The 19,087-nt window shown below is 46.4% G+C and overlaps 1 protein-coding gene across 1 annotated transcript in view; it reads left to right on the forward strand.

Moving 5' to 3' along the window:
* Positions 1–19,087, forward strand: part of LOC147729357 (astacin-like metalloendopeptidase) — a 531,217-nt gene that overhangs the window by 305,732 nt on the left and 206,398 nt on the right. The window contains exon 10 of the mRNA XM_086959628.1: positions 751–976. Coding sequence (XP_086815754.1) covers positions 751–976 — 226 coding nt within the window. The remainder of the gene's footprint in view (positions 1–750; positions 977–19,087) is intronic.

Raw genomic sequence — 19,087 nt, forward strand, 5'->3', positions numbered from 1 at the left:
CGAGAGAATGAGTCCACGACCTCCTCTGACATTTGCACCTGTGAGAGTCTTCACGTGGATGGCCAAGAAGCCACTTCCCTGCCTGGGGAAGTTCTCGACGACCCTCAAACATGACAACACAACCATAGCAGCAGTCATCCACGTTATCAAGGGCCCAGAGGTGGGTGGGTGGAGCCTAGGGGGAACAGGAAGAGGAGGAGATGGACAGAGGAAGGGGCAGTTAGAGTAGGGACAGGAGACCGGTTGGATGCAGCATAATAAAGCTCCAGCAATCCTAAACAATGGTGTCTGTAGTTATTGGTAGCAGGATGCTACACCACTGCCCCAAATTAAGCCCTGCGCTCCCTCCCACTGACTGTTTGCCTCAGAACAATCAGCCTCAGAGACACTTCAGGCATGCCGTGCCATTCACCAGTCAAATCACACACTCAATCTGAGATAAGAGCAGGCAGATCCTTTCCACACACTCCATCCAGATGTGGGTCAGTGCAGCGGTTGTCCCACCTCCACAGGGCTATGTTTGCACGGTCACTGAATGTTGCCAGCAGGAGCATGCATACATCAGTAACTCTGCAAAGACAGACCCCGACAAAAGTATGAAGTGGGCCCCTTGCTACCAGGGATGACGGTGCCCAATGCTCATGAACTCTCACTATCACTGACCTCTACTCGACGAATGCATCTATGGAATAATCGTAATATCAAAGAAGCTGTGTTAAGGGTGGTCCCATCTCCTGCTTTGATTTCCAGGTCTTCCTGAGGTTCGACGTCTTTAATCTCCAGACCTCACCAGGCTGCGCCTCGGGGTACATTAAAGTGTATGATGGAGCCAGCAACACGTCCTCTGTTTTACTGGACAAAACATGCGGAATCCAGAAGCTCCCTCTGCTGGTAGCTTCTGGAAATCTGATGCTTTTGGAGTATTTCAGTGCGGGGCCAGCATCGGAGAACACCTTCAGCGCATCCTACAACTCAGGTACCAATCCCTGTGATGCTTATTTATAAGGAGTCCGGATCAGGGCATCGTAAATCGGGGGGACTGATAGTCAATTGTTTTTCCTCTGCCTTTGAGAGATAACGTGACGCTATCCTGGTGTTTTATGATCACAGTTTAGAGATGCTACAATGCTTATTACATCCAGAGTGTCAATGACGAGGCCAGGGAAGCTGTTCTGTAACAGGTCAAGCCAGACCAATGACAAGGCATACCAATAGAAACAAGTGGTATATTATACTAGACAGTAGAGGGGAAAAAAGGAAGTGGGAAAGAGGATGGCGTTACATATAGCAGAGAATAGGAGTGAATATTAGAGCCGCAGTGCAAAGGACAGAGAAGGACTGGAAAGAAAGAAAGAACGAAAGAAAAAAAAAGAAGAAAAAAGAAAGGAAAGAAACAAAGAAATGACAGAAAAAAGACATAAAAGATAGAAATAATGAAGAATGCAGAGAAAGTCAGAAAGAACGAGAGAAAGAACGAATGAAAGAAATAAGAATACACAAATATCACAGGAGGTTGTTGGAATAAAGTAAGAAAGTAGACAGAGCTCAACAATCAGAGACACAGGGAACAAGACAGAAAGCTGCAAGTTTCAGAGTTAAAGAGGGGGAGAAGCAATGGCAGCGTTGACAAATGGACAGGTAAAAGCCAACATGCAAGGAAAGAGCAGAGTAGGAAACAGATAATAATGAGAAAAGACTGAAAAATGGCAGCAGAGAAGGAAATGATACATATTGGAAATGGCAAAAGAGGATAATAAAGGTAAAAGGAGAGATGGGAATTATAACAATTGGAACAAGAGAGAAAAATGATCATGGTTTTGTACACAGGACATACAAAAGGAATAGCTAGAACGAGGGAGAACTAAATGAAAAGTAATTGAAACAGGAATAGGAGAATTGGTAAGCAAAAACAGAGATAAAGAAATCAAGGCTAGAAACGGAAAATGGTAAAGAGAACGGTCTGAATAAGTGGAAATCAAGACAGGCATGAAAAAAGTTGTAAAAATGAGAATGATGTCATTTGAGATGTCATCAGTGATGTCACTGACCATGTCATGAATGATGTAATGTGTGACATCATCAGTAGTGGTTTGCGGGTGCGCGAAATATAGTTAGTACAACTAACTATATAGGAGCAATTTCAACGGTTTTGTACGAGTGAAATGTCCAGCTAACTCTAACACCCCTAAAAGTGAATTTTAAAGGTTTTTTAAATGCTAATTTCTAACTATATAAGGCCTGAAACCTTTGGTTTTCTCAGTGAATTTCAAAGGTTCTTTAAATGCTAATTCCTAACTATATAAGGCCTGAAACCTATTGTTTTTTTCAGCGAATTTGCAAGGTTTTTAAATGCTAATTCCTAACTATATAAGGCCTGAAACCTATGTTTTTTTCAGTGATTTTCAAAGGTTTTTTTAATGCTAATTCCTAACTATATAAGACCTGAAAGCCCACCAGGAATCTCCAGTATGTGCCAGGGGACTGCATTGGAGTGGTGTGGCTCACTGGTTAGAGGCGGCAGACCAGGAAGCAGCGAACGGCCCGGGTCCAGGGTTCAATTCCCGACGCGGCAGGGTCATGGACCAGGGTCAGTGGACTCGATAATTCTTGCCTCGGTGCCTACTCTAACCAGGGATAACACTCGGCAACTCTGGGCATTAGCTTGCCTCAAGTCAAGTCAAGTCAAGTCATAAAATTTGTATAGCGCACTACATACCCAGAGGGTTTCAAGGCGCTTAGGAAGGGGAGGAGGATTCATCTCTACAACTGCCCCCCACATTCGCCGGGGATACCTGGTTTCACCTTGGAGATACCCAGTAGGGACCATCTCACAGGGATAGCCAGGACGGGTTCCCCAGCGGTCTACAGCGCCACGACGCCTCAGGGCAGCAGAGCGCTTTACAAGACCACATACATTACATTACATTACATTGCAGAGAGGTGTAATAAAGCAACGCCCCTTTTTACACCTCTCTGCAACGCAGCCCCCGTGCATGTTTGAAGAGGGGGAACTAATTCCCTTTGCATACTAGGGGTCCCTGGGGGCCAACTAGCCCACCTGGAACCTGCATTATGCGCCTGGGGGCTGCATTTAACAGAGGTGTAATGAGGCTATGCCCCTCTTTACACCTCTCTGCAATGTAGGCCACTGGCGCGTTTGCAGAGGGGGGACTAATTCCCCTTGCATACTGGGGGTCCCTGGGTCATATCTGCTCAAACGCCGATATTCCGAACGATTGAAAATGACTTTTCTTGAGAAACATTTGGATTTGGATTATCATGTCATATACTTTAGAATTTTTGAAAGACTGACTTTGAGGATGCTATAAATTACTCAAGTCTGCCTGAATTGTGTGGGTAAAATTGATACCTAGTCCCTTTGAATAAGAATGTACTTACGTCTCGTCTAACATTTGGAAGAAATATCTAGTTATATGACAACAGGATACCAACATAACTTGAAGGAAATAAGGACTTATTGTGCAAGTGGTGCTGTGCCAAACTTTGGAATATTCTCCACTACTCTCTACTACCTACTCTCTACTACTCCACTACTCTCTACTACCTACTCTCTACTACTCATTCTCTACTACTCTACTACTCTCTCTCTACTACTTACTCCCTACTACTCACTCCCTACTACTCACTATCTACTACTCTCTACTACTCACTCTCTACTACTCTCTACTTCTCACTCTCTACTAATCTCTCTCTACTACTCACTCTTTACTACTCACTCTCTACTACTCACTCTCTATTTCTCACTGTCTACTACATTCTCTACTACTCTCTCTCTACTACTTACTCCCTACTACTCACTCCCTACTACTCACTATCTACTACTCACGCTCTACTACTCTCTACTCTCTACTTCTCACTCTCTACTAATCTCTCTCTACTACTCACTCTTTACTACTCACTCTCTACTACTCACTCTCTACTACCCTCTCTCTACTACTCTCTACTATTCACTCTTTCCTACTCTCTCTACTACTCTCTACTATTCACTCTCTTCTACTATCTACTATTCTCTCTCTGCTACTCACTCTCTACTACTCTCTACTACTCACTCTCTACTATTCTCTACTACTCACTCTTTACTACTCTCTACTACTCACTCTACTACTTACTCTCTACTACTCTCTCTCTACTACTCTCTACTACGCACTCTACTATTCACTCTACTACTCTCTACTACTCACTCTCTGCTACTCTCTCTACTGCTCTTTACTACTCTCTACTACTCACTCTCAACTCTAATACTCACTCACTACTCTCTACCTCTCTCTACTTCTCTCTCTACTAGTCTCTATCTCTCTATCTCTACCTCTATACCTCTACCTCTACCTCTCTACCTCTCTCTACACGCACACATATACACATATATATATGCATATATATGCATATGCATTTATATATATATATGTGTGTGTATATACATACATACATATATAAACATATATAATCTGCATATCTATAGAAATACAAATATAAATGCATGCATACACATACATATATGCATACATATGCATGTTATTTACATGGAAGGTTTAAAAACACTAATAAAAGCAAAGCTAAAAAGCCACCTCATTACAAACAGAATGGCTTTAACTTAAACGAGGGGGAGATCTATTGCATTTTCATTGCTTGTTTACTTTGGTTCCATCAAGAAGGCATTCAGATGTGTCACACATTTGCCATAAATTCTGAATGTTAGCACTCTAGTTGCTCATTAGATCACTGCAGCAAAGCTACTGCACACCAGGGAAGTCTGCTGCTGGTATTCAAAGTGCATGTTTCAGTCTGCATGTCAGAATTTTTTTAATGAAATAGAAGAGGATTTGAGAAGTCACTCAAAATGTGCCCTAATTTTTCTTTCTGAAGCACTAATCATACTTTCTATGGCAAAATGAACCCCCTCATTTTGTTCCTTTTTAAATTATATGTTTTCAGACTACCACTTCATTCCAATCAAGATGGCTTCTGGTGTGCCATACTTTTGTCATAAGTTAGACTGTTAGCGCTCTAGTTGTTCTTTACAACACTCTGGGACATTCTGTCATTGGGCTATACTTGGGCTGCATCTGGGTGATATTTGGGCTACATTTGGGCTCTTTTGTCTCTGGTGGCCATCTTGGGAGATTGCATGTCAGAATTTTTTTATGAAATTGAAGAGGATTTGAGAAGTCACTCAAAATGTGCCCTAATTTTTCTTTATACAGCACTAATCATACTTTCTATGGCAAAATATACCCCCTCATTTTGTTCCTTTTTAAATTAAATGTTTTAAGAGTTACCACTTTATTCCAATCAAGATGGCTTCAGGTGTGCCATGCCTTTTTAATAAGTAGGACTGTTAGCGCTCTAGTTGTTCTTTAGAACACTCTGGGACATTCTGTCATTGGGCTATACTTGGGCTACATCTGGTTGATATTTGGGCTACATTTGGGCTCTTTTGTCTCTGGTGGCCATCTTGGGAGACTGCATGTCAGAATATTTTTATAAAATAGAATAGGATTTGAGAAGTCACTCAAAATGTGCCCTAATTTTTCTTTCTAAAGCACTAATCATACTTTCTATGGCAAAATGAACCCGCTCATTTTGTTCCTTCTTGAATTAAATGTTTTCAGACTTACCACTTTATTCCAATCAAGATGGCTTCTGGTGTGCCATACTTTTGCCATAAGTAAGACTGTTAGCGCTCTAGTTGTTCTTTAGAACACTCTGGGACATTCTGTCATTGGGCTATACTTGGGCTACATCTGGTTGATATTTGGGCTACATTTGGGCTCTTTTGTCTCTGGTGGCCATCTTGGGAGACTGTATGTCCTGAATTTTTAATGAAATAGAAGAGGATTTGAGAAGTCACTCAAAATGTGCCCTAATTTTTCTTTCGGAAGCACTAATCATACTTTTTATGGCAAAATGAACCCCCTCATTTTGTTCCTTTTTAAATTAAATGTTTTCAGACTTACCACTTCATTCCATTCAAGATGGCTTCTGGTGTACCATACTTTTGTCATAAGTAAGACTGTTAGCGCTCTAGTTGTTCTTTAAAACACTCTGGGACATTCTGTCATTGGGCTATACTTGGGCTACATCTGGGTGATATTTGGGCTACATTTGGGCTCTTTTGTCTCTGGTGGCCATCTTGGGAGATTGCATGTCAGAATTTTTTTATGAAATTGAAGAGGATTTGAGAAGTCACTCAAAATGTGCCCTAATTTTTCTTTCTGCAGCACTAATCATACTTTCTATGATAAAATATACCCCCTCATTTTGTTCCTTTTTAAATTAAATGTTTTAAGAGTTACCACTTTATTACAATCAAGATGGCTTCAGGTGTGCCATACCTTTGTAATAAGTAGGACTGTTAGCGCTCTAGTTGTTCTTTAGAACACTCTAGGAGGCTGCAGTAGAACACAAAGGAATCAACTGACAGTCTCTGTCCTGGTTGGATGTACATGTTTTACTGAGATTGTCAGACTTCATTCTCACATGACTGAGAAAGATAATGTGAATTTACAGAAAATATGCTTTCAGTTTAGCTTATAGATCCCCTTCCAAACCACTGTGGGAAAAGCATGAGATAATAGTTTTCTTTCAAACATGATTCATGATATCCCAGCAGAAGGCTTTTTCACATGGTAAAGTCACCTTAGAACACACCACAATTCCTAAAATGAGTATGGTACCATCAACAAATGATTTATAATGTAACTAAAGTCCTAAAACCCTCTATTAACTACAATGCTTTTTAATGAGGTTCTATCATGTATATTGGTCCTAAGATGGCTGCCAACACTTCATGGATGAAGTGCTGACAGCCAATCAGATTTTACGATGAGATGTGTTGTTAGGCTCCGCACAGATATATATGTGTTTTTGAAGTTAATTTTCGAAAAAAACACTGGAGCAATTTTCACCAAATATAGCAAAGGCACATCTGCGTATCAGTCCCTACAATTTTGCAAAGTTTGGCGTAATTTCGTTCAGCAGTTCGGGCTGTAGCCGTGTCAGAACGTCCTATGGAAATTAACATGGGGAAAACACGTTTTGGGACCCCCCTTTTTTCTCAGCCCCCACTTCACGAATCCCCCGAAACTTTCAGGGAAGGAGCGGAGCGGAGCTGGCCAAAATTTAGGAAAATTACACGCAAATTCCTAAAACCGGCACCAAAGTTATTCCCAATAGAATGTTGCGGATTTCCTATGGTAGCTAGGTCCTAACTATATATACCTACTGGCTATCGCCAGTAGGTAATATATACACACACACACACACACACATATATATGCAGCCTAAACCACCAAATAGGTAAAGATTCCCAAAACTGCATTGTATTTTTCATTTAAAATAATACATATCTATTCAACATTTGTGTGACATGGAAACGTATACTCTTTACTTGTTTCAACATAGACTTTACTTTCAAGGAAAAAGGCAAGGTGATAGCAGGCAGTTAGCCTAGAGGCTGCATATAGAAACACAACAGATTAAAACTGGCGCCGTGCCTCTAAGAAATCCTGGCTCCCATCATGCCTCACAAGTGACAGGTCAGGTGTTTTTTTTACGGCGTATTACACTGGGTATTGATAATAAGGAGACAGAGTGCTGTTACAGATAGTATTTGTTTCGGAGGCGGGAGGGTTGCTTATGAATTTGATGAGTATACCCCTGGAATTGAACTAGGACTACAGGTAAGCAACTTATCTTTCTCTTCCAGTTTATACTCATCAATAGTCATAAGCACTGAATAGAGTAGCAAGCCCATTCCCAGAATACAGCAGACGAACACCAGTATAGCTAGCACACTCTGAACAACAGGCTACTAAACAAATTCCTCAAGGAAGCTTGCCCAATCTGAGCATCCGCTTAAGTATCAGAATCTATGCATTAGAGGTGAGCAGAGGTATGTACCGATCGCCAAGACGCAGCCTTACATATCTCTTGAATGGGCTCATTTCTGCGAAGGCCGTAGTGGAGGCTTTCCCTCTAGTGGAATAAGTCTTTGGTCTGCCAAGGAGTTGCTCATTAGCTAGCTGATAAGATAAGGTAGTACAGGACACTATCCATCTCAAGATGGATTGCTTAGAAACAGGAAAACCAGTGGGCATCGGACTATTATTATTATTATTATTATTATTATTAATAGGGATTTATAAAGAGCAACTTAACCCGTAGGCATCAAGGCGCTGGAGGATGGTAAACGGAAAGCTCAAGAGTCACCAAGGGAAACGTTACAGATATGCTTCTTGAAATAACCAGGTCTTAAGAGCTTTACGGAACAGGGTATGGGAAGAAATCCCCTTCAGCTCACTGGGGAGCGTATTCCAGAGTCTGGGCGCAAGGAAGCGAGAGGCCCCCCCCCCCCCCCCCCATCTAGCTTTAGATATTCGGGGAACAGCCAGCAGATTTTTACTGGAAGAGCGAAGTGCTCTACCGGTGGTATAGTAGGACACAAGAGCACGAATGGCTTCAGGCCCAGACTCATTAAGGGCACGATGTGTAAGGCAAAGAGCCTTAAAATTGATCTTCGCCTGCATGGGAAGCCAGTGCAAGTTCTTTTTAATAGCCGTGCCCGAGGAGCGTTTAGGAGCCCCCACAACAAACCGGGCAGCCGCATTCTGCACAGTCTGAAGGCGCTGGACCAGGCCATTGCTAATGCCCAAGTACAGCGCATTGCAATAGTCCAGCCCAGATGCAATAAGTGGAATTACAACCTGTTTGCGTGCATCGGGGGAGAGGTAATGAATAATTTTCCTAAGAATCCTCAGAGCATTCCAACAGGTGGACACAGTCCTGCTGACCTGCTTGTCAAGCGAGAGAGTGGTGTCCAGGATGACCCCAAGATTGCGGGCAAAGAGGGACGGTAGGGGGCGGGTACCAAGAACAGAAGGCCACCAGTCCATTGACCAAATCTCACTTTTGCCCCCAAAAATGAGGACCTCCGTCTTCTTCTCCACATTCAACTTAAGGAAGTTCTTGACCATCCATCAGGCGACCGCCTCCATACAGTTTTTCAAGTTATCGGCAGTTATGGTCACAGATAGAGACCATAATCTGCGTGTCGTCGGCGTATGAAAGAGCTTCCAACCCAAAGGATCTTATGATCCTGGCGAGTGGGGCAACATAGACGTTAAAAAGAGTCGGGCACAAAGAAGAGCCCTGAGGCACCCCACACTTCACAGGCTTGATGGGTGATATAAACTCGCCGAGCTTAACCCTCTGTTTCCGTTGGTCAAGGAAAGATGATAAGAGGCTAAGTGCGGGACCCTTGACTCCCAGCTCACTGAGTCGGTTGGCCAGAATGGAGGGGGACAGGGTCTTGAAGGCCGCCCTGAGGTCTAATAACACCAGTAAGGTGGTCTGGCCGGTGTCGACCTTGGACCGGATGCTATCGACAACCACTGTTAGCGCCGACTCAGTGCTGTGAATCCTACGGAAGCCGTGTTGTGAAGGGTTCCAGGGCGCTGGTATTGTCAAGGAAAGCACTCAGATGAGAGTTCAGATAAGCCTCCAGCAGTTTAGCAGGGGCAGAGAGAAGGGAAATGGGACGAAAGTTCTTTAATATCCCGGGATCTAGAGTGGATTTTTTCAGTAAGGGCTTGACAAGGGCCAGTTTCCAAGACAGGGGATAATCCCCCTCTGAAATGGCCAGATTCATTATACCCATCAAAGGGGGCAGAATGGTCTGTCTGCAATCTTTAAGAACCCTTAAAGGACAGGGGTCAAGCAGCGACCCGGACTTTAGCTTGTCCAGCAGCATACTGCGATGTTCAACAGTGATGGGGGGAAACTGAAAGAGGTAATGGGAAGGGGCAGGCGGTTGGGTTTCCTATATAGGGATTGAGGGGATGGAAAGTGGGGTACTGGAATTAAGGGCTTCCAGGTCTGTGTAGATATCCAAGATCTTCACATTGAAAAATGTAGAGATCTGGTCACACAGGGCCTGGGAGGCTGTTGTAGGATCAGGTTTCTGAATAAGGGAAAGGTTGTCAACTATCTTAAACAAATCCCTAGGTGACTTAAGAGAGGACGTTAGTTTGGAGTAATGCACCTGTTTTTCTATCAAAACTGAGGCTTTATAGTCTTTGAGAAGGATTTTATGTTTATTCTTCTCTATGGGGTCCAAGTGTGCCCTCGAGAGCCTTTCCTGCCTCCTGCATCCTTGTCTGAGAATCCTAGGGGATTCCGAGAACCAGGGGGGCGAAGGCCATTTCCTGGCAGAATAGCGTTGCCGGGCTGGCGCGAGCGAGTCAACAGCCTCCGCTATGGTGTTAGAAAGGTCAAGAGTCGCAGTGTGAGCATCACCAGTAGGCCGGGATTTAAGAGTGGATAGTAAAGGAGTAAGGGAGTCGTTGTTAATTTCCCCAAAATTCCTCCTCAATACCCACTTGGTGTAATCAGGCTGGGGGCCGGTGGGAGAGGAGAAAGAAAAATCAAGGGGAACGGCGAAATGGTCCGGCCATGACAGGGAAAGGGGGATGCCGGTCTGGAGGCGGGGATCGTTATTAAATACCCCGTCCAGGGAGTCCAACAGATGGATCGTGTCAGGGGAATTATGATTTTTCAAATGGAAATTAAGATCCCCTAAAATAGTTAGACTAGGTCTGTCAATATAGGGCTCAATAATCTTAAGGAGTTCTGAGCTAAAAGCAGACCTAAGGCCAGGAGGTCTGTAGATCAGTATCCTGGTAAGGGAGATCGTGGGGGAGGGATTCAGAGTGAAATACATCACCTGAAGATGTTCGAGCGAGGAGGGCAGATGTACAGTCTGACATTTTATGGACCTATGGTACAGTATCCCCAAGCCTCCTCCCACTCGACCCATTCTGGCCAGAGAGTACCCTTCAGGGATGGCATTTAACAAGTCTGGTTCAGACGAGTCCGTGGCCCATGTTTCAGTAATAAAAGCCCAGGAGGGTTTTCTCTGTGAAATAAAATCCCTAAAGGAGATGTCGCGTTCTCTGCCGCGTTCGATACCGTCCCCTATGAGCTCCTCCTCCGCCGGTTGTCGGCCATTGGTATTGGGGGGGTTGTCCTAGACTGGCTATCCTCTTTTCTGTCCGACAGGACTCAGCAGGTCTGGATGCCTCCTCACGCCTCTGAACCTAAACCACTACTTACAGGGGTGCCGCAGGGGTCTACTCTTAGCCCCCTGCTGTTCAATGTCTATATAACCCCCCTGGTTTTTTTGGCAGAACAGTTTGGGGCTAAGATAATAGGGTATGCAGATGATACCCAACTGCTGTTTACCTGGCCGGATGATAATCTGGACACATCAGTAGTTCATCTGTGCTTGTCCGCTGTATTTCGCTGGTTAACACAGGCCCAGTTGAAATGCAACGAGGAAAAATCTGAAGTACTTTTTTATGGTTCCTTCCCCACCTCGTTTAAGAACTCACTGTGGCCTCCAAACATTCCCTGCCCGAAAGAGATGGGGAGACCTGCAAAAAACCTCGGCATCTGGTTCACAGAGGATCTCAGATTCGAGGTCCATATTAAAAAACTTACAGGCACCTGTTTTGCTACCCTAAAAATGCTCCGCAAATTCTTCCCTCTGCTCCCTAGGGATGCTAAGGAGACGGTTGTTAGAGCACTTATACTGGCTAGGCTGGATTAAGCTAATGCATTGTTTAGTGGCATCCCGGCCTATTTGGTGAAACGCCTTCAAATTATCCAGAATGCGGCAGTCCGACTCTTATTTAACATCCCGAGATGGAAGAGCGTTCGCTCTGAGATGCGCACGCTCCACTGGCTTCCGGTTGCTCAACGCATTCTATTTAAATCACTGGTGCTGGCGTTTCGTGCTTCCCATGATCAAGGCCCCTTGTATCTGAGGAAGAGATTTACCAGCTATGTTCCTGCACGTACCCTCAGATCCTCCACTCTGTACAAATTGTATCTTCCCCGCTTCAACGCTTCAAAAGAGCAAGACTTGGCGGCCAATCGATCTCAGTGATCGGGGCCCGGGCCTGGAATGCTCTCCCTCTCCAGCTACGTTCTATGTCCTCAGTGGCTGTTTTTAAAAAACATCTGAAAACACATCTGTTCAAGAGTGTAAGTTAAGTTTTTCTTGTATGTCTCACGGTCTGCCTCTCCTTTACCCGCGCCAGGATACTTTCCAGTAACGGAGCGCGCTATAAAATGGTTTATACATACATACATACATACATACATACATTTTTGACCAGCGAGCGGGAATTAATAAGGAAACCCATATGAACAGTGGTAGACGAAGGAGGTGGCATACTGGGAGGAAGGCAGCAATTAGCCGTATCAGAGGCTTTACGCTGGGTAGTTGTGTTATTACATTCGCAGACTAGAGCGGTTGCATACGTTTCAGGGGCGGAGGTGTAATGGCAGGGCAGTTTAGATGGTTTCAGCACTCGCAGAGCAGAAAAGGAGTATAGGGGTTCACCTGAGGTATAGGGAGGCGAGGGGGCAGCATACCTGGCCTCTGGCGCCTCCTTGTCGCTGACGGGCGCAGACGGGCTGGACTCTGGCTCGACTCCGGCGTGAGTGCGGCGCGACCGCTGATCGCGTCCGCTGCGCAGAGCCATGACTAGTTGTTTAAGTACTGGCGACTAGAGCGCCGATCCAAGAGTGCCCAACTTAAGATGGCCACTGCCGATTTGCACAGCCCCGGAGCCTCAGCCCTTAAATCGGCCGAGAACCGCACTGGGTGCGTGAGTATGAAGATTACAATTACTATCAGCGGAACAAAGTGCAAGATGCTAGGAAGTCCGTGACACAACAGAGTGTGTTAGACCTTTTTCAGCCCTTCCAAGAAGTCCCTAACTACTGGCATCTGAAAGAAAGAAACCGGCGTGGGCGACGTTCTATAAGCTGTAATTGCCGCCAAATGTAATTCACTAGAAGTAAACTGTAGACCTTATTTATCCAAGTACAAAAGGTATGGGAGAATAACCTGTTCCTGTCCAAGAATGGAATAATGGCCATTGACTGTACACCACAGGAAGAAGCACTTCCATTTGAAAGCGTATGACGTAGATGGTCTCCTCACCTCCATGCATACAGTCTGGCGAGAGACCTTGATGTCCGTATTGGAGGAACTTAAGAACCATGCTGTTAATCTCAGAGAAGGAAGTTTGCAGTGGAACACATTCCATCCGAACTTGGTAAGCAGAGCCGGATGGCATGATAACCTCCTGTGTGGTGTCTTGGAAAGGTAAAGAAGGTCCAGATACCACCAATGACAAGGCCACTCTAGAGTGATCTGGATCATCTTGGTCCTGGATCTGTAGAGTTTGTTGATCACCAGTGGTATGAGCGGCATTGGTGGAGAGTGTGAGAAGTTGGCCTGATATGCAGTGCTCACTATTCTAGTGATCACTATGCATCAGTCCAAACGACCCTTATGGTGATTGGTTGTAAGTCAACCTTAGACCAGCTATCCTAGTAGCGTGGATACGAGCAGTCTTCGGGCTAAACTCTAGAGGGCGTGTTAAGCCAGCTGTTATACCATCACATATATCCCTTGAACACCAAGTGAAAGGACACCACACAAGTGTTATGAAAATAAACAGTGTATTTATTTTAAGTCACAACAGCCCTGTACTCTTTATGAGGACAGGGTACTAAGCACACAACAAAACTCTTAGGAAAATACTTCAAGTGCACAATCTACACAAATGCCCGAGGGCACGGAAAGTTAGTGTTCTCGGGCGAACCCGATAAGATAAGTCGGAAACGACAGTGACTCTGGACCCTTAGATAATGAGGCTATGCTGGGGCACCGAAATGCCGAAGTTACCTAGCCATGGGGCTGCGGCTGCATAGGTCTTTACAGACGTCGGGAATCCTCGCTGACGAACCAGGAGCCTGAAGGAAGGAGTTGCGGGCAGGCGACCAGTGAAGATAGTTCGAAGTGATCCAAGCCTGGATCGAAGATGGATGACACCTGAAAGCAGAGGGGACCAAGTTCGTAACTACTAGCCAGTAGTCAGAGGGCACCAAGAGGGCCCCGGATGATAGTCACCTCGGCTAGGTGAGTGGGTGACGCTAGGCTCGGCAGTCTCACGGACCAGGAGGCGTTGTCGGTGACCAGGATGGAGGTGCGAGCTGTCCCACGATGGTTGATGCTGTCGGCGTCGCTGGGCCCAGGATTGGGGCAACAAGCCTTGGCAAATTCAGGCCCACGTGGTGGACCTAAAATGGCGTCTTGAGTGGACCAGGAGGGTCCGGGGTGCTCCTCTTTGGAAGGGAGCAAGGGCCAGTCTGGAGCAACCAGACCAGCAGCGTTGTTGTCGTCGGGCGTCGTCGAGAAGGCCACAAGCCAGCTGGCTAGTAACCAGACAACGGGATGAGCAGCAAAAAGCAGAAGGGCCCTGCGCAGATCGTGGAGATGCTGGGGGGCTGGGCTTCGGTGCTGGAGCTGCTCAGGGTCGGGGCTTCTCGGACCCCGAAGCACTCACCAGAGGATCCCTCGGCGGTCGTGCTGGATAGAAGTCGTGCAGTCTGATGATGGCCGGTCCCTCGAGGTCTCGTCGCACCCACGGATCTCAGCTGAGCTGACGATGTGGGTAGAGGTCAGAGGTGCCAGGGAAGCCGGGTCTCGTCGAGCTGGGCAGTCGGATTCCGGAGGAATGACGTGCAGCAAACCGCAGAGTTCTTAGATGGTGCCTGCGGATGCAGGGTGACTACTCCTTAGTCACAAGGGAGAAATCTTGAGAAGAGTCGAGAGTTCCTTTCGTAGAAAGTAGTTTCTTGATTCAAAGATGATCTAATTTGGAAGGGTCCCCACTCCTGCCTTTATCCTAAAGAAAGGGGTGGGTACGCGACTAGGTCCTGCCCTAGGGGTGGGACCAGGAAGGGGGGTGGTTACACCCCTCTCCCATGCCGGAATTTCCCTAGGCCAGGGGCTGGTGTGCCCCTGGAACTGGTTCTAGGCGGCAGATGCGTAGTGAGCACCGGGGTGCCACTCCGCAGTCACCTTCCTGTAAAGCCCTGCCTACCCAGGATACACAAAACCCTGTCTGGGATGGTGCTAGCATCGCCCCGGACAGGAACCCCTTTGTCCAAGCTCTCCTCGCTGGAAGGACTCCCAGCAGCAGGAGGTCAGACTCGTGTCTGTGGTGGCAGCATCCATTTTGTGAGGCTGAGGCTTCAGTTAACTTAAACCGGGGTTCACAGTTACGTACATGTCGTGTCCCTCTAGAACGGTGGAATGCTAACCCCGTCGCCAGAATTGGCGAGGGGTTATTATTCCAATTCGTACGACACCTTACTCGACATGTTTTGATAAAGCGATACCAAAATTAGCATTTAACCGCGAGGATTATAATGCACTTAAGAGTATACGGTATGCGATATCATGGAACAGCTATTGGGACTTGGTTCCGCAAGCTGCAACCGGGCTCAGCTCATGCCAGAGCACCAGTTCACATGATTCCAAGCACTCTGCCTTCAGGATTGTCAAGGCCTGCCATAGGAGTGACTGATAGGGATCCGTGTGTCCATTTTCGGTGTTAGATATAGGTATATTATATCTAAAGCAAAGGGCGAGTACACCACCTTGCCCCAGCTGTCGTGCAGCCAGTTGTGTCGGATTTAGATGGCCATCCAGGGGTGGCATAATACATGCTTCAGCCCCTGGTAGGCCCTGGGTACACCGATGCCCTGACTGACAGGGTCTGACAAGGTGGCCCAGTTCCAATTGGAAATGTACCTAAGGTACATGGCAATTTAGTGAGAGAGCAGTAGGCCTGGGGTCCTGATTGGCAGGGCCCCAGGTCAACTAAGTCGGAAAACCAGCAAAACACCAGGCAAAAAGTTGGGGGTAACCATAGTCAGGTATCTACCTTCCTACAGAGAGGCATTGAGTAATGTCGCTGACCAGTCTAACAAAAGCGCATTCTCTTGTTAGCCTGGTTGTGGGTACCTGGATGCGAAGGCACAGCATTTTGCTACATCCGCAAAGAGATCGATGTCAGGAGAACACCATCTTTGAAAAATGTCTTGTGCTACCTCATTGTTTAGCATCCAGTTGTGTGCTTCGACGAAGTTGTGACTTAGTGCATCTGCGTGCATGTTGAGAGCACCCGGGAGGTGAATCGCTGATATGGTCAGCTTCCTCGCCAGTAGCCACTTCCAAATTGTTTGGCCCCCCTGCAGCCGTGGTCCACGCAGGTAACAGCGTTGGGGTGGTGGGGCTGGGTTAAGAGGGGATTTTGAGGATGATGGTTAGGGAAAATTAATTATTTATTTAATTTTACCTCTGCATCATCCCTCAAAATTCCCCCTTACCTGGTCCCACCGCTGTTAACTGCACGGACCGCGGCTGCAACAGTAAGCGTGCCTTCATGGAGGGAAAGAAAGATTTGAGCGCCATGTGTGCAGCTCTTAGTTCCAATTGATGTGGTAGCTTATCTCCGTTTCTGACCAGATCCTCTGAACCTGTAGAGGGTCCATTTGGGCTCCCCAACCTTGGAGGGACGTGTCTGTGACAAGTGTTTGTTTGATGAGTTCCTGGTGGAATGGGACTCCTTTCAACAAATGATGAGTCTGCCTCCACCATCTCAGGCAGTTTTTGACTGTCTGAGGAAGAATTATGGTGATCTCTCAGCAGTTGGAAATCCGAGACCACTGATCCTCTTTTTCTGCTGCATCAGTCTCATTTGCAGTCTGGCACTGAGAATGATGAAGATGCAGGAGGCCATCGAGCCATGCAGAGAGGATACCTGTTTGGCCATGGGATGAGGTGTGCGGAGGAGAGTGTGACAATTTGGGATGATTGAGGATAACCTCTCCTCCAAAGAACACACTCCTGCATTTGCGGAGTCTAGAGCTGCGCCTAGGTAGTGAATTCTCTGTGTTGGATTGAGAATGGACTTATTGTAGTTGACGCACAGACCAAACTGATTTAACACCTGAATGCAGGATTGTAGGTGTTCTTGCAGAAGACTGGGAGACGCACTCTTGAGCTACCAGTCTAGATATGGAACGATAAAAATGTTTTGTTTTCGTAGAAAGGTCGCTACCACTGCAATGCATTTTGAGAATGTGTGTGTGCGCGGGAGAGTGGGTTACTTGAGCCTGAAAGGTAGGACTTTGTACTGGAAATGCTCTGACGCAATCTAGAACCATGGAAATGTTAAGTGTTTTACATGAAAGTAAGAGTCCTCAAGGTCTATGGAGCACATCCAGTCTCCTTGATGGATCTTAGGAACAATCTGGTGTAATGCCACATGAAATTCCGGAAACTTCTCAAGACTCACCTGTTCCCTCAATAGCCTACCGCCTTATTCCCCCACTTTCACCCTCAGTTGTTTCTTGCAATCTCAGCGCTGGGACGCTTCCGGGCAGCCATGCGCTATATAAAACCCAAATTCATTCATTCATTCATTCATTCATGCCAACATCCTGACTCTTTCTTGAGGATAAACTTGTTTAAGAGTCTGAGAACGAGTAAAGGCCTGTACTCCCTGGCTAGGCATTCTTTTTATGACCAGAAAGTAACAGGAATAAATCCACTGCCGATGTTGGAGACAGGTAACTTTTTATATGGCCTATTTTTGCAACATGATGTATATCTAAACCTGAAGTAGCCTTTGCTGATGGACTGATGATCTCTGAGGCGGGATTGTCAGTGGAGGGGACTAGAATCTGATTGAGTATCCATTCTGCACAATATCGAGCACCAAATTGTCCTGTTTGATTTTGTGCCACTTGTCCAGATGAGTCATGATACTGTACCCCATCGGAGCGGGGATCAGCTGGGGGCAGCAAGCTCTCACAGTTTGGTCTGCTGCTTAGCAGAGGAAGTTGATTTCCTGGAAGCCCCCCATCCCTGTCTTGGCCGAAGCTGATGATAGTGGGATCTAGAATGGTGTTGTTGAGATGACCAGTAAGGGATTTGAACCCGCTGGTGGAATTGGCGGCCGTCATATGGACGGTATCAGTATCTGAAATCCTTCAGTTTCTCCAGGCCCACTGCCTTCAGGGTGTCAATCTTGGATTCATTCTGCACATCTCATCGTTGGAATGAATGCCAAAGAGCGAAGTTCCATTGAAGTGCAGATTCAGAATCCTGTGTTGGGACTCAGGTTTTAGCATTTAGTGCAGATCCCATCCTAATAGCCATGAGCCGCCAGAATGGACACACTTATGAACTGGTTTGATAAGAGTTCTCCTTCCTGTAGGATCTCCTAAAAATCCTGCTGATCTTCTTTTGGCAGTTTGTCCGTGAATCTTGAGAGGGAGTCTCTTAGTGATCGGTTATATCTTCCCAGGATTGGAGAGGCACTAGCGACCTTCAAATAGGAGGCCAAGGTGCTACACATCCTGTTCCCAAGGGAGTCCATTAACGTACTGTCTTTGTAGGGTGGGACTGTGTAGGAGGACGCCCCTGTGTGCGTTTTTGTTGCAGCCGCCACTATGACAAGGTCAGATGGAGGGTTGGACCTCAGGAAAAGTGGATCCTGCTCTGGGGCTCTGTGTTTTTTGAAAATTCATGCTGGCGAAGATACTATTGAGTAGTCGTCAAGGAGGAGGGAGAGTGATTAATCGATCAGACGGGCACCAATTACCACCCAAGGAGGCGGAAGGTCCAGTGTCAGCTTGTGCCCGTGTGAATCACACGTAGAACAAAGGAGGGTGCTGAACTGTTCCTGAAGAAAATGAAACAGACTGGCGTGACCTTAGGTGTGTGTGTTACACCTTTGGGCATCCATTTTGTTGGACGTGTTTGCCTCACACACCGGAAAGGGTGTCATGCTTCATCATAGGCGTTGCTCCTCGTCGGGGAGGCGGTGCAATCCCCGACGGGCTCACCTCAGAGAGGGGCTCTTTGGCGGAGATCTTTTTGTCCAACAGCCTATTGGTGAAGTGCGGGTATGTGGGTTAGGGCAGTAAGTTTCCTGGAGAAAAGTGATTAAAATGTAGCAGGGGGTGCCGGAAAACACTTTATTCTGGGGGTCCCCCTACTGCAGTTAAAAACGTGGAACTAGCTCGCTGGGTGGCGGCAGATTAGGTAGCGTAACCCTAGACGAGGCTAGAGTGAGGGTTGGTCAACATGTTTCTCGCCTGGGGAAATTTCCCGCGATTCGTCAGGACCTAGTGA

This window comes from Lissotriton vulgaris, chromosome 2_2, assembly GCF_964263255.1.
Source record: "Lissotriton vulgaris chromosome 2_2, aLisVul1.2, whole genome shotgun sequence".
NCBI lineage: Eukaryota > Metazoa > Chordata > Amphibia > Caudata > Salamandridae > Lissotriton > Lissotriton vulgaris.